This window comes from Mercenaria mercenaria, chromosome 7 (assembly GCF_021730395.1).
Source record: "Mercenaria mercenaria strain notata chromosome 7, MADL_Memer_1, whole genome shotgun sequence".
Lineage (NCBI taxonomy): Eukaryota > Metazoa > Mollusca > Bivalvia > Venerida > Veneridae > Mercenaria > Mercenaria mercenaria.
Window position 1 is genome coordinate 23,568,410 of NC_069367.1, and position 16,618 is coordinate 23,585,027.

Genomic DNA, 16,618 nt, shown 5'->3' on the forward strand with positions numbered 1-16,618 from the left:
GTTTAGGATTATAATCTTTCATATATTTATTGTTTGCTTTACTGTATCTGTTTGAAATATAACTTATTCCTCCTCTCATTCCCTTTTCAATAAAAAGATACATATCAATATCAGTTATTAAATCTAACTTAATTCCAGTCATTTTTAACATTGCACCCCAAGCTAAACCAGGGCTACTAAAATAATGACAAGGATCTAATTTGTAGTACGCCAAACATAATTTTCTAAAATTTTCGAATACATCAGCTAAAAGTAATACGTCAGTTTTTAAATATAGATCATGATATTCTCCCATTGTTTTAATTTTAAATTTATTCCAAACATTTTTAGCATGTTCATATTCGTTGTCAGATATGTGTGTTTCATTTAAAATTGAATAAAAATCTTCTTTAGAAGGTAATTTTGTTTCTTTGAATTTTTTAAATGAATCCATGTAATCATATGGATAAACACCTTTTGTTTTTAAAAATTCAATGTAATCAAATTCTTGAGATAAATATTTAAATTCTGGAATATTTTTTACTAAGTTATCCAATGACTGAGACATAAATTGGAATGAATCAATAAAGACCAAGTCGGAAATCATAAATGCCATATATCTTTCCATATTGTTAGGAATAACATTAATTTCTTTTTTGAATTTTCCTATATGCTGCATAATAAAATGACCGTCATAACCTCTTAAATTATGAAAAATAACAGGAATTTTGTGTGTTAGTCTAAAATTAATATTACATTCTGAGTGAGCACTTCCTCTGAATTTTCCTGTTATATGACAATGATCACGTACTGGCACTTCACCTTCTATATATTCTTTTTCACAGATATGACAGAACTTTTGTTTTTTAAATTCACTTTCATCTTTTTTAGACATTCTTAGTTCTTTGTTAAAGTGCTCTTTAAATATTTCTTTACAATATTCCTCTTCCTCAAGCATTTTTTCAATAAACTTATAAACTGCGTTAGGACCTCTGTAAATCTGGGTTGGTTTAGTATATTTATCGTCATAACAACAAACAACTTTATAGCCGTAACCACAATCTATATGATTTTGATATGGTTCAGTAAATGAAGATTCGGGTGATGGTAAAGCAGTTAAAACTTTTTTAGTTATTGATTCAAAATCAGCATGAATTACAAAAGGTACTGCTAAACCTTTATGATAATTTTTAAATTGTACTTTACTTCCCTCTTTTGGCATTTTTACGCCTTGGGTACCATTAATAGCTAAACAATTTGGAATATGTTCATTTAATATTCTTTCTTGAGAAAAATGTTGCAGACAGCTTTTACAGAAGTGTTTTCTATGTTGATATTTTGTTTTTTGAAACATTAATCTATTAAAGTCTTTTATCCAAACATAATGATGAACCGGGGTCCCTGGTGATTTACAGTCATCATCAGTTATTTTATCAGTAGTAATTAGCAACATGTCACAGTGTTCTTCGTATTGATATTTTGATATGTACAATGGATAAATACCTGCAGGTTCTTCAAAACCAAATATATTAAATCATATTTCATTTAAAACTTCTATTTTAGGTATTTGATTTAATGTAACAGGAAACTTTATTCCAGTATAATCAAGATCTCAAGCATTAATGTCTATAAAAGCCCCAACAGCCATTCTATTTGACCCGAAGGGAAACTTTCACAGCTTTGGATTTGAAGCAGAGGAAAAAAACGCCGACCTCGTTTTAGAAGACACGCATCACGACTGGTTCTTCTTTAGACGATTTAAGACATTTCTCTACAACAAAAAGGTAAACACGATTTCTTGAAATCAGTTTCAATTCTGCATATCCATACAATGCAGTTTCTTATCGTTAATGATATTAAAGCACATCGGAAGAAGAAAGAACAACAAAATGATATTTCATAATTATATTTTCGCATCATTTTTCATATTGATATTGACGTTCGAGGGTCTCAACTCTGTTACATGACAATGCAGCGTAAACGACATTGAACGGTCAAGTTATCTAGCTCGGGATCTTATATACCGGCCACCCCGCCCAATATTTTCGTATACATGACATACAAATCTAATCTGATAATGTAGATGAATACAATTTTCAAGTTTCAATTTTTATAAATAACTTTTGACTTCCGGTAACCAATAAAAAGACAATAAGATTTATGTGACCACATTCAGTAAGACATGTATTTATTCATTATGATTCATGCATATGGGAAAATTAGACCCATCATGAAAAATACAACAAAACGCCGATAAGTTTGGCCAGGTAAATCGGCTGTCGAGACTGTTTGGTAGTTTTCGGCCTTCTCCGTTATTTGCGGCCGGTGCCGAACAGGTAATCCGTTCTTCGCCACTGTACCGTTACATTAATATTTTCGATCATATGGATTAAACAAATATTATAGAATTAAATCTACAGCGGTTGCAAAGATAAATGAGAGCATAGACTTGTCAACCAATCGGCACCTACTGAATGTAATTTGGCGGATTAATCTGAATAACTTCATAACGGCATCTCAACAAACAAATTACTATGAAACGGAATAATCACTTTGCAAAAATAAGTTCTACTATCTTAGAATCAGATAGAAGCTTGCTATTATAATACTTTGTTTGATAATCATGATTATGAAATAAAGGTTTTAAATTGTTTTTGTTTTTTTGTATGTGTACTCAAATAATTGCACATTTATTATCATGTCGTGAGCCGTGTCACTGTCTTCAATTTCTAACTAGCTTATAATCTTATACCAGCTCGAAGATCGAACTTCAACTTCATAACTTGCCGAACTTTGATCCAAAGCTACCCCTGAGGATCGAGATTTAAATTTTCAAAACGTCTAATTTCAAAATAGCTTTAATCTGCCAGCTCAATAATCGAAATTCATAATTTTCCAAAAGCCGAATTTCGATCTTGCTTTGAATTTACAGCTTGTTTAGAGATGGATAATGATTTTTCAAAGTCGAATATTGAGCTAGCATTGAGTGTTGAGCCAAGTCGAAAATCGTACTTATAATTTATTTAAAAAAGGGGAATTTCAACGTAATACTAAGACTGTGATCTGCTCTAGCCTGATCATAATTCAAAGATTAAAAATAGTACCATATCAAATGTAACGTTAAGAAGCTAAATAGATTACTCCGGGTATCCTATTTTAAGCCTGCTCGAATTTTCAAAACAATCGAATTTAATGTGAAACCAATTTTTGAAACAGCTTAATTTCGATTTGAGTCCGCTTGATGTTTCGATAGTCATGCCAAAATCAAGTCAACTTTTCAATTTGAGTACCGAGCAGGCCAACTTGAAGATCGCAATTCAAATTTTCAAAATGCCGACTGACTAGGAATTCATGCAAGCTCGAAATATTTGGATTTCGATCTTCCAGCTGGCTCTAAATTCAATTCTACGTTGAAATTCGGTGCTGTCTTTTGATTTTAATTTCGATCTCCGAGTTTGTTCGAAATTCAATGTCAGCGAAATTCAACGTCAGTTTTTCGAAAAATTTAATTTCTATTTTCTAAATTGCCCAAAATATGGCGTCTCAGATTTCATCGTTTTGAAACTATTGAGTCTTTTCTTCTTACACGCTCGAAGTTTCATTCAAGCTTGAAATCAGTTCCTTAGATTACCACTCTCGACAGACACGAAGTTCAATGCTAGCTTGGATTTTACACTGGACGTTTCAGTTTCGAGCTTCGAGCAATATCCAGATTTGATGATCCCAAATCAAATTTTTTCTTTTTGAAATTTTGAATTTCGATCCTCAAGCTGTTCAAAATCGACTAATGAGTGTAAGCAAAACCAGTCTTCACCGTTTGGGAACTTACATTCCGTAAGAATTGACGGAAGTATACGAGAATGTTCGAGTCTTTTCGATGACGAAAAAATACCTATACTCATCCAAAAAACGCCTAAAAAGACCATTTTCTTCTTCACTTACAAAAATGATATAATATGAAACAATAGCTAAATGAATATGGATTACTAAGCCGTTTGCGGTGGTCTTAGAGGGTAGATATAAAACTATTTATTCTTCGTCAAACAGAAGTAATTTCAGCAAATTATACGTGTTTTACTACGTATTTAATTGTAAAAAGACAGACATAGACCATTTTTCTTTTAATTTCATATCAGTAATAAAATATTCATAAGAAAGACAACATATTGAATTTATCACACCGTTTGCAAAGCTAAAATACCTATAATATTTTTTTATAAATTTGAATAAAGTAATGTTAAAACCCGCCCGCTTAGCTCAGGTCTACGAATCGTCACGAGTTCGATCCCTAGGTGGGGCGCATGTTCTCCGTGACGATTTGATACAAGACATTATGTCTGAAATAAAATCATTCGAAATGAAATCATCCGTCCTCCACCTCTGATAATTCATGTGTTGAAGTTGGCAGATACTTGCGGAGAACTGGTTTGTACTGACACAGAATCCAGGAACACTGGTTAGGTTAACTGTCCGCCGTTAATGACTGAAATACTGTTGAAAAACGGCGTTAAACCAAAATCAAACAAACATACATGTATATAAAATATTACATCGATGGGTCTAATTCTTCCATATGAGTTGAAAACGTTTCGGAAGGAACTCAAAAAATACAACATTTAATTCAAACAATCAAGACTATAGAGCCTGTATTAGTAGAAAATGCTCCAAAAATACGGATCAACTTTGTCTTTACTTTGTAATTCGTGTTTAGCTCGACTATCTAGAGAATAAAGAGGGCTAGTCACTCACTCCGGCGTCGGCGTCAATGTTGCTTCCAGATTAAAGTTCTGTGGAAGATTTACTTCTTAAATGGCAAGTTAATCTACAGAAAGTATGTTTTAAAAATAAAAAAAAAATCAAGAGCTGTCACTAATGGTGGCAAATGCCCCCGCAGCACCTTGACCTTTGACCTGGTGACCTTGACCTTTGACCTGGTGACCCCAAAGTCAGTAGGGGTGGTGTACTCAATAAGTATTATCAGCATGTGAAGTTTGAAGATCCTGGGTGCAGTGGTTCATTAGTAAAGTGCCTTCATACAAAAAGTTAACGTTGGCCCCTGTGACCTTGACCTTTGACCTGGTGACTCCAAAGTCAGTAGGGATGGTGTACTCAAAAAGTACTATCAGCATGTGAAGTTTGAAGGTCCTGGGTGAAGTGGTTCGCTAGTAAAGTGCCTTCATGCAAAAAGTTAACATTGGCCCCTGTGACCGTGACCTTTGACCTGGTGACCCCGAAGTCAGTAGGAATAGTGTACTCAATAAGTACTATCAGCATTTGAAGTTTGAAGATCCTGGGTGAAGTGATTCATTAGTAAAGTGCCTTCATACAAAAAGTTAACGTTGGTCCCTGTGACCTTGACCTTTGACCTGGTGACCCCAAAGTCAGTAGGGGTGGTGTACTCAATAAGTACTATCAGCATGTAAAGTTTGAAGGTCCTGGATAAGTGGTTCGCGAGTAAAGTGCCTTCATGCAAAAAGTTAACGTTGGCTCCTGTGACCTTGACCTTTGACCTGGTGACCCAAAAGTCAGTAGGGGTGGTGTACTCATTAAGTACTATCAGCATGTGAAGTTAAAAGGTCCTGGGTGCAGTGGTTTGCGAGAAAAACGCCTTCATGCAAAAAGTTAACGTTGTGACGAACGAACGAACGAACTAACGAAAGGACGGACAGTTGAAAACTAATATGCCTCCCTTCGGGGGCATAAAAAACTACAAGATTCATACATAAAACCTTGTTATGTCTGTAAATCACAGGTGCTTTATTCTCATTTATTTGCGCAAAACCGTTTCCAGGATTAACGAAAATAACGTTACCTTAATCAAGACTAAACATAGTATCAAATTTAAGCCCGTCCTTGAAGAAGTAACGTTGGTAAGCCACATTGTTTTAATTTCACACATTGTCTTCAGTCTATATTGACAAACATTTTCAAATTTTTAATGATAGCTGTTGTTTTTCATTTCACTTATCGGAAAATGAGCCGGGAGAAAATGGTGATTACTTTATCTTCGTTTCTGTCACTGGTGGACGGTTTCACAATCGGCGTATGTTTCTTTGCTCGACTATACGATATATTTGTAGAGCCATCCTACTGGAACGGGAGCAAGCGTCTACGTCGGCATCATCGTCGGCGTCCTTTGACGTCCATACCTTGATTGGATTGATGGTGACCTTTATCTTAATCTCTGTAATCACTTTATGGATTTGCTTTAAACTTGAAATAGTTATTCCTCATTATCAATCACATCATACGGCACAAGGGTAATAACTCTCGCACTAATTGTCATTAAATATTCCCCCTTTTTACTTAAACTTTAAGATTGAAAAGTTGGCGTATTTCACTCTATCTGGTTATTACTGATTTGATTCATACTTAAAATAGTTCCCCATCATCACCCTTTCATCACCCTCATCATATAACACAAAGTCCATAATTCTGGCACCAATGTTTCGTGAATTATGCCGCCTTTTACATAGAATTTTAGGTTTATGTTGATTCATTTTCACTGTAGATATCTCTGTTATTACAGAAGTTATGTAGTTGTTCCACATCATCATTCACATCATTTGACACAAGAGCCATAACTCTGACGCTAATATTTTATGAATTATCCCACTTTTCACTTAAACTTTCCGGTTAAAGTTTTGATGCCCTTTCACTCTATCTCTGCTATTACCTACAGAATTTGATTCAAACTTACAATGATTGTACCATTTTATAACCCAAACCATATGCCACAAGGGCCATAACACTTGCACCAGTATTTCATGACTAATGCCTCATAGAATTTCAGGTTAACTTTTGTTCACTTTTGTTATTTCTTTGTTATTATTTAATGAATTTGATTCAAACTTAAAAAGTTTTTCAACATCATCGTCCTCAACATATGACATAAGCTCTGGCGCAAATATTTCAAGAATTATGTTCCCTTTTTACAAAGAATTCTAGTTTATTTTTATTGTTCCAGTAATGTTGATGCTTTTTCATTATATCTCCGTTGTTATTGTACAGATTTGATTCAAACTCCAAACGATTATTCTACAACATCATCATGATCATATGACACCAGGTCTATATTGATGGAACCAATAAATTATGAGTATCAGCATTTGATCTTGGTTCCTTTCTTGAACTGGCCAGATTCCATTATGGGTTCCAGAGCGATGGCCCCTGAAAGGGCCAGAATGGGCTATTTTGACCTTGTCTGCACATGATTTGAATTTAATCCAACTTGCACAAAACTTGTTTCACCATGAGATCTCGGTTCCTTTCTTGAACCGGTCAGATCCCATAATGGGTTCCAGAGTTATGGCCCCTGAAAGGGCCAGAATTAGCTATTTTGACCTTGTCTGCACAATAGCAGCTTCATTTATGATTTCATTTAACCAGACTTGCACACAACTTGTATCACCATAAGATCTGGATTCCTTTTTATACGCCCGAAGGGACGTATTATGCTATCGCCTCGATGTCCGTTTGTCTGTCTGTTGGTTAGCAATTTCCCTTCCGCTCTGTAACTCTTGAACCCCTTGAAGGATTTCTTGTCCTTACGTGCAATGAGAACAGGTGAGCGATATAGGGCCATAATGGCCCTCTTGTTACTATATAGATGTGACTCAAACTGATAATAGTTGTTCAACATTTTTAGCCATATGATATCACACATGGTGTATTTATTTTGCAGAATTTTCATGAATTATTATTATCAAATACATTTGACACAGACTTAGGCTATTGTCCTCATTTGAGTCATTAAACACTCCAGTGACAGTCACTATCCAGCATCAAAATAGTCAAATGCACAGATATTACATTCTTTTCTATTGATATTCTTAAATACAAAATATCATTGCGTTTTAACGAAATAAAAAAGAATCTGATATCTGAAATAAAAATGTCTGGTGTTACTATAGTGACGAAGAAAAGAACTTTCTCACACATTGCATTATATTACAACAGATTCAATACTTTGACAAATACTGATGGTAAAATAGATATATTTAAGCTATATAAAACTTAACTGTTTGTAGAAAGTCATATTTTTTATAACTGAACTTCGATAAAACATTCACTTATCCTCATTAAAGATTCATCGCTCAACTGAACTTGAGGCAGCCAATGGAAATAAAATGAATGCCAAAGAAGTTGTTGCCGCTGTTATCAAGTATTTGAAAGACCACTTGATTCTTGAATTAGCAACGAGAGGAACTTCATTTGAAAAAGATGATATACTCTGGATTCTGACAGTACCCGCAATATGGACGGATCCGGCGAAACAATTTATGAGAGAGGCCGCATACATGGTTTGTCAGTTAGTTAAATATACAGAAGACCTTTCCCTATAAGATAGATAATAATTATGGTACTCAGCACAGTTACTGTCATTTAATTCAAAGATATATAATTCTCAGTTGTCTATTTAAATGCTTTACCGTATACTGTTGTTATTTATTGAATGGTATTTTTTATCCCTTGCCAAAGATATAGTTTGAGCATTGTCCGTCCGAAACCATATCTGTGGCATGGTGAAAAGCATTTAAATAAAACGTGGTACAAATGTTTACCGCTGTACAGAAATGCAACCGTGCAAGTTTCGGTCAGATTGCATGATTAAGACAAGATTTATGGCTCTTTGTACATTACGTATACATAGAGGAAATTACATGAGTGTCTTTTTATATTGAATTAATTAATTAAACAAGTTGAATAAAATAATATAATGCGAGGCTCTGCCGAGCATTTTATCAATTTTATGCAACGAGTTTAATAAATTCAATGTGGAAAGTCACAAAATATAATATTCTTTTTATCACATGCTAGCCTTTCCTGTCGAAACATCAAAAATACTACTTTCTCTTACTATATATACAAGTCAATTTGACCAACGTCTCATGTACTATAAATGACGTCGACGTCAAAGCTTTATTACACTAGTGTATTATCATTTTTATTTAATGGCTTTATTACACTAGTAGTATATAACGAGGCGTTTCGGAGAGTTGGGGCAGCGGTGCAGCGGGGCAATGGTGCAATGGGGTAGCGGGGCATTTTAATCCGACATAATCCCTAAGCCGACATAATCCCTAATCCGGCTTAATCCCCTCCTAATCGGGGCAGCAGGGGCAGCGGTGCAGCGGAGTATTTTAATCCGACTTAATCCCTAAGCCGGCGACCCTATCTATGTCTATATTTATTAGCAAACCGCACTGACAGCGAGGAGCAGTCTGCAAAACGTTCCGAGACGAAAAGACAAACCTTCTTCCTATTAGTTTGTGTCGTGGTTTATTGAGGACTTAAATTGTAAAAGACAACGCGGTCTTGAAAAATAAATACAAAACGGAATATTCTGTATGATAAAAACGAAAGCGGTAAGCTCACTTTACTTTATTATTATTTGCACGCTTATCATTATCTTATTTATTCCCCATAATTTTAAGTGACTGAAAAAATCTTACCTCCGACGGGCCGTCTGCGATCTTTTTTTTTTTTTTTTAGGTTTTCCTGTCTAAGAAGGTTATTACGTACGTTATTTCTTAGCGTTTAGAAAGCTTACCTAAATCATAACACCCTCAGCCGAAAACATAACACCATCAGCCGGTTTTACAAACGAACGCAAGGTGATGTGTATGTCGTTTTCTTTTCATTTTACGACTATGTTACAGAGCTCTAACATATGCATTTATTCTTCAACAATAGGGGGCCTATCAAATCAACCGAAGCAAATTTAAAAAAAAAAAATTTGAAAGTTAAATATTCAAAAAAATCAGATGAATCAAATGTCTGTTTAGATGAAATACTTAATTACGCAAACAGAAAATCTCTACCGTCAATATCACACATGATTTTTTTAGTTATAGAGGGGCAATGGTGCAATTGTGCAATAGTGCATCGAGAACCTGTACACACTGCGTACATGTATAGATAGAACATAAGAAACGTGTACAATTGCTGAAATAATGGCTTTAATATGTTTGTGGCTCAATATATAAACATACAAACTTAATTTGTATTTTCAGTAAAGTTAAATAAATTTGAAGCTGGTTTTATATATTTCAAGTAAATATTTCAAGTAAATATAAATTTTTAGCAAACGTGCTGCGCAAGAATGCTTTCTGACTGTCCTCAAAACATTTCTCCCCTTAATTTAAGTTTGGAGCTAGCTAGGAGGAGTTAATTAAGTACGTGTATGTAAATAATTTTTCAATATAGTTGTAATCACTTGTAATGAATATTAACATATCGGATTACTAGCTGCTCCCCTAACTCACTCAAAGAAATATAAAATACACAGAATGGCAACTGGCGGTATTCTCATATGATCTCGTGTCAGAGCGTGAATCGGCGTAATCTTAGTGAAGCGCAATATTCAAAATACATGTTAGCTTCTAAAACAACATCAGTTTAATGTGAAATAGTCTTATTAATTGAGACACATGGAATTGTCTTAAGACACAAACCAAATATGTCATGTCCGTACAATAATACGGAAACCACCAGAGTCAAACAATTAATGTTGTTTTATATATATATATATATATATATATATATATATATATATATATATATATATATATATATATATATTCAACTTTACTAATACAAAGGTTTTCGTTTTATTTACATTTATTTTAAAATACTTAATCCACTTCAACGCGCAATCGTTGACAATCGGGATTAAATTAAGAAGTGTCATCGGAGTAACGAAAACTAATCTCTATTGTAGAAAAACAATAAGTGGCATTCTATATATATATATAGGATGATACACTACCTCTAATCGTAAAGAATCACATACGTGCGACGATATATATGAGAGGAAAGTGTAAAGATAAGTAAAAACATTACAAAGTTGTTACTGTAGAACGAAATTATGCATAAGTATTATGATAAAACAAAACGAAAAGTTTAAACAATGAAAGCGCTGAAGGATACTGAATTAACTGAAGATGTTATACCTTATTAAAGAAGCGCTAAAGGAATTGAAGTAATTTAAAGGTACGTTAAAATTAAAGTTGTTAAAATTGTAAAATTAAAACGTTGACTGGTTATAATCAAAGCGTTGAAAGTACTGTTATCATTTCAGTCGGAGAAGACCTTTCCCGTTATTCAGGGGAAGATCATTTTAATCAGCTCGGTGCCCTTCGTCTCCATAATTACAGTCCCGAATACCGGTAGAATTGGCTAAACTATTGACTGGTTTTAAAAACTTGGATTCCGCACTCGGTGACGAAACTGTAAAATTCATCTACGCTTACACCCTCCCGTAGCAGAGCGTAAATTACGAGCATAGTACAATATTTCTCTACACCATACTCTTCTTTAAAGGTACAATATGTTCTAAGCTTATTACCTCCCCTACGCGAGTGACCAGTAACGAAAATGATATTCAACAACCATTCATTTTTGAATTGGTCTAAAAAACACTGTTCAACTAAACTTAACAAGTAACACTTTGACATAGGCCTTCAATATAAGAATACAAATCGAGGAAATATCTTTAAATTGTTTTCTATCACAAAAGTACCAATTTTTATAGTGTTAATCCGGTATTTTTGGGTGAGTCAGGGGAGTAGTTATTATCCGATTAGTAATATTCATCACAAGTAATTACAACGATATTGAAAATATTTACATATATGTACGTATTTCAATTATTTTCTAACAGTTTTTATTATGTTTTGAAAAGGGTATAAATCTCTACAATACATAAATTTAAAATGAAAGTTATCGTATTTAATTGTTTACTCCCGAACGGGTATAGACACTTGTAATTTAAATGTTGTGTCTCAAATTCTCCCGACAAAGGTAAGTATCTTGAGTAAATTACAAACGCAAATCGGGATTTTTAGATGAATTTTCATAAAATATTTTAAAATTTAAAATTTTTTTGGGACACTTAAAACATTGTTCGAAATATCGAAGAAACCATTTTAAATGATTTAAATTCAACGCATCAAATGTAGAAAATCCCTCATAGATTTTGCAGATCTAGTTAAATTAACAAGTATTAGAGCTTCTACATAAAAATATAAAAGGCTATTACTCACCCTCGCAATTTTGCATTTCCAAATCGATCATTTGGTAACAAGAACCCTGAAGTCCGTTCATTCAACCCTTAATGGTTTGCGTTTTACCTTTAATGCCATTAAATGACTAAAATGCAATAAGTTTTTAGATTACCCGTTTTAAGTCAGGTTTCTTGTGCTCGGTCCCCAACTTAAAACATTACTGGTTTTAACCCTGGCAAGACATTCTGTATCTAACATGTCCCGCCAACACAGTGTTTAAACATAGTAAACTGTAATTAGGGGTGAAAACTCGAAAAAAGAACCAGTATGTTCAACAGGTACTGAGCAGTCCAAGAAGTCGCCAGATTACACTATTTACTGTAGCTATATGCAAAATTTTCCCGGGGCCAGCCCGGACCCCGTTCATAGGAGGGGTAGGCCCTACACTCCTTCCCAAACCCACCCCCTCTGCCGCCCCAATGTTCAAATCGTTCCTACGCCCCTGCATTGAGTCTAATGAAAGACTTGTCAAATATAGACTGTAAAAAGGATATGTAAAATACTCCGCTGTCTATCCATTCAAATTTAATAATTTAGGTAAAGAATACGGTAAAAGCGTGGTTTGCAATAGTCACTAAAGACTGAAAATGTATACGTTAAAAAATCAAAGCGCAAAAACGTACTGAAGAAATTTTAAAAAGGTGAAAAAGGTTAATTTAATTAGTCATTTATAAAGGGGAAAGTTTAATATAAAAGCGTTGAAAGTATTTTTAATTTTCAGTCGGAGAACACATTCCTCGTTATTTAAGGAAGATCATTTTAGAAACCGGGGGCCCTTCTAACGCGTATAAACGTTTTTTTTAAAAAATATTTTTCTCAATTATTCAACCACATCGTCTTTGGTTTTTTAGTTTTAAAAGGGTCTTAAGAACACAAAAATATAAATTGCCTCAGAAGTGATCTCCTATAAAAATAAAACCAACAAACAAACAAAAGACATTGGGTCTGAAGAAAGACTAGTCAAATATAGTCTCTAAAAAGGATTGTAAAATACTCCGCTGTCTGTCTATTCAAATTCAATATTTTAGGTAAAAAAATAGGGTTGAAAGCGGGGGTTTGCGATAGTCACACTAAAGGCTAAAAATGTTAGGGTTTAAAAAAATCAAAGCGCTAAACGTACTGAACCAATTCAAAGGTGAATACGTATGAGTGTACCAATAAATAAATGCGTTATCGTACTCTATCAATTGTAGTATATAAAAACTATTTATCTCTTAATTTAAAATACGAACGTATATTATAATGGAACGAAGCAATGTTTTGTCTCGACAACACCAAAGTGTGGTATACTCTAGTTCTCTTACAATTAAGTATGCTAGGTACGTCGTAGATACCTAGGAATCTGTCGCATTTCATCACACTTGTCTCGGGTGTAGCAAAAGTTGGCTGTCACAAAGGGTCATACTTGTTTGAAAAAAAAAACCGAGCGTGCAAGCCAAAGACGCTTATATCGATAACAAAATGTGACTCAGAAGAGAGTAAGAAAGGGCTGTTTACTTATCATGGCGATATCATGACGGTATTGACGACGAAAAGCTGTTGTTTGACTGGGGACGGAAATAAAGGTTTTGGACATTATGCACGAGCATTATAGAATGTTCATGTTACAAGTGAATGTAAAGACAATGGGAGAATCTCGCATGAAAAACAATCCCGCCTGGAGGAGAAACGTTTTGAGGGCAGCCAAAAGCATTCTAACGCAGCACGCAGCTAAAAATAAACGAACACGTAAATTAACTAACATGTTGCAATTTTCTTTCCTCACTGGCGAGAATGACGGAGAACTTCAGTTTAAAAGTAAAAAAAATTGATCACCCATCTACGAAGTTTAAAAACAAAGATTGTCATTTATGAACCATGTAATTGTACTTGGAAAATGAAAAGCTTGTTTTTTTGCCTGGGAGACGGAAACGAAAAGGTTTTTTGGGCATTATGCACGACCCTTATAGACATGTTCAGGTTACAAGTGAAATGTAAAGACTATCGAGAATCTCGCATGAAAAACAATCAATCCCGCCTGGAGGAGAAGCGTTTTGAGGGTAGCCAGAAGCGTTCTAACGCAGCACGCATGCTTAAAATAGACGAATACGTAAATAAACTAACACGTAGACATTTTTTTTCTCACTGGCAAAAATGATGGAGAAACTTCAGTTTAAAAGTAGAAAGAGTGACCACAACACGGAGGAAGAAGAGATATATCAAGTAGAACCTTTTACCTAACAATTCAGGGGGAGACTCCTCCAACAAGGAACTTTTATCCATATGGTCTTTTCCTTCATTCATATACATCATTACAGTTTCCATATAAACGCATTTACTTGAACATGAAGATACAACTGTGTCTTTCTATCAATATATCTGTAACGAAATTTGATTTTTAGCCCAATTTTTATAGAGTTACATATTTGCATTGTAGGTTAAATGATACTGAAAAAAAATTAAAAAAAAGTGTCGGGCTAAATATCAGATAGATCTATATAGAACCTGTTCGTTCTAATGAGCGATATATTTTGGGTCGTTAATGTTAAAGTATTTTCAACTTCTTTTCTTTTCATGCAAATTATAAAAGAAACAAGTAAATAGTTTGAATTTAGGATCGCTAAACAGCTTTCTGTAATATTTTAATGAACCGTTTTTTCTTTAACTGGACATTCATGTCGACAAAATGCGCAAGCTAATTCTATAAATTGATACATATTTTGTAAAAGTTTGAATGGTTTTAATCAAAAACGTTGAAATTACTTTTTTTTTATTTCAGTCGGAGAAGTCTTTCTTGTTATTTGAAGAACATTAATATACCTTTGTGTTATAAAACCCATAAATTTGAATTTGTTTTTGACAGAACGATGAATCTTTGGTTGACGTATTGGTGTACACAAATAAAATAATCGTATTCCTTTTTCGTAATTTATTTCTTCACATCGTTTTACAAATTGATTATCCATGCTTTTCAATAAGCGTCTCTAACAGTTCTAAAGAAGAATTGCTTTAACGAATCTACAGTTTTCGTAAGCAGAATAAGATTGTGTTTATTTTCCTTCTCTAAGACTGGAAACCAATTATATTTAATTCTTGGTCGCCACCTCGTATCACAATCTTTGACATAAAGCGCTATTTCCTCATTCTCAGGAATATAAGGGCATCCAGTCACTTTCACTGATTGCCTCAATATTCAATTCAACTTATGAAAACGAATCATATCGATCAAAGTGTCTTTAAAAGATTAAAAAGTGCTCTTTTTTCTTAAGCCACTGTTTTATGCTTACGCGGGCAAATGTTTGTGGCGTTATTTGCCAAGAGCCAGTTTATACGGCTCATAGTCCAACACGTAATATAACGGTATGAATGGTCTTTCAACACAGTCAGAAAATATTTTCCACTTTAAAACCAATGCTAACCATCCATCATTTATATTATTTAAAACTGCCTCATCGGTCCCCGTTTTCATACAAATTGTGTGTATTTGATGAACACAAATCAGCACAAAGCTATTTCTGTTAAATGAAAATTAGATACTTCCTTTAAAACGAAAACAAAATAAACACGTTTGTAGGTAGTGAATGGCTCATCGAATGCATTTCATTACACAGTGCGCTTCAAATAATCAGTTAAAAAATACAAAATAAAATCGTACATAGCATCGAAGGACTGTATTGTTAGCTTAACGGGCACGTTGACATGTTTTCCCAAAATTTCTAAGAAGTAGTTTTAAATACAAAATTCAAATTTATAACCTTAATAATGTTAGATATCTTATTGTTAGCTTATTTCTATTATCAAAACGCGGTTAATCTGGTCCTTTCCAGGGTGAGGATTGCTGTGCAAAGACTGTGTGGTCACTTGAAACACGAAAAACAAAAACACGGGTGTATAAAACAATGAGCTGTTGAGAAACATTCGACGCTAAAAGAAATTTTAATTGCCTTACATAAGCCAACACTTCATTTTCTATCCCCATGTCTTTATACATTTTTATTTGGATATTAGTATTGCTATAGCTGAAAACCCTCTACCACTTTCGTTTTCGCTTAAAAGGGTTATTATTGGCGCCGTGGCTATCTTTCAAAATCTGGAAGGCGTTTACCAAAAAAGAAAAAAATCTTAGCTGAGTGCAACAAAATATGCCATTACCTTTAACAAAAAACTTCTTTTTGTAGCTATATCATTAGTTCATTAATATCATTAATGTCTTTACAAAAACTTACTTTAGGATATAAAAAAAAGTTGATTAGCGTTTATAAAACTTCCCGGGTGCATCAAAATATGCCATTAACTTTAACAAAACTTCCTGAGAGTTTACAAAAACTGACTCGATCAATACAAAAAAATCGATCGACATTGACAAAAACTTACCGAATGCAACAAAAACTCGATTTTTTACACTATATAAATTTTTAAAGGGGTTTAACATTTTTTTGACGTTCGCGCAAAAATAGCATTTGTCTTTACAAAAACTTACTAACTCTATACAAAGAGTTGATTCGCGTTTACAAAAACTTACCAGAATGCAACAAGATATGCCATTACCATTAACAAAAGTTTCCCGAAATTTTACAAAAACTGACTCGACT

At 33.8% G+C, this 16,618-nt stretch overlaps 1 protein-coding gene across 1 annotated transcript in view; it reads left to right on the plus strand.

Annotated features, from left to right (window-relative positions):
* The first annotated feature begins 1,593 nt into the window (after positions 1-1,593).
* LOC128558461 (heat shock 70 kDa protein 12A-like) overlaps positions 1,594-16,618 on the plus strand; it is a 33,609-nt gene continuing 18,584 nt past the window's right edge. Inside the window, exons 1-2 of the mRNA XM_053547789.1 lie at positions 1,594-1,763; positions 8,067-8,282. Of these exons, the coding sequence (XP_053403764.1) occupies positions 1,602-1,763; positions 8,067-8,282 (378 nt within the window). The 5' untranslated portion in view covers positions 1,594-1,601. The remainder of the gene's footprint in view (positions 1,764-8,066; positions 8,283-16,618) is intronic.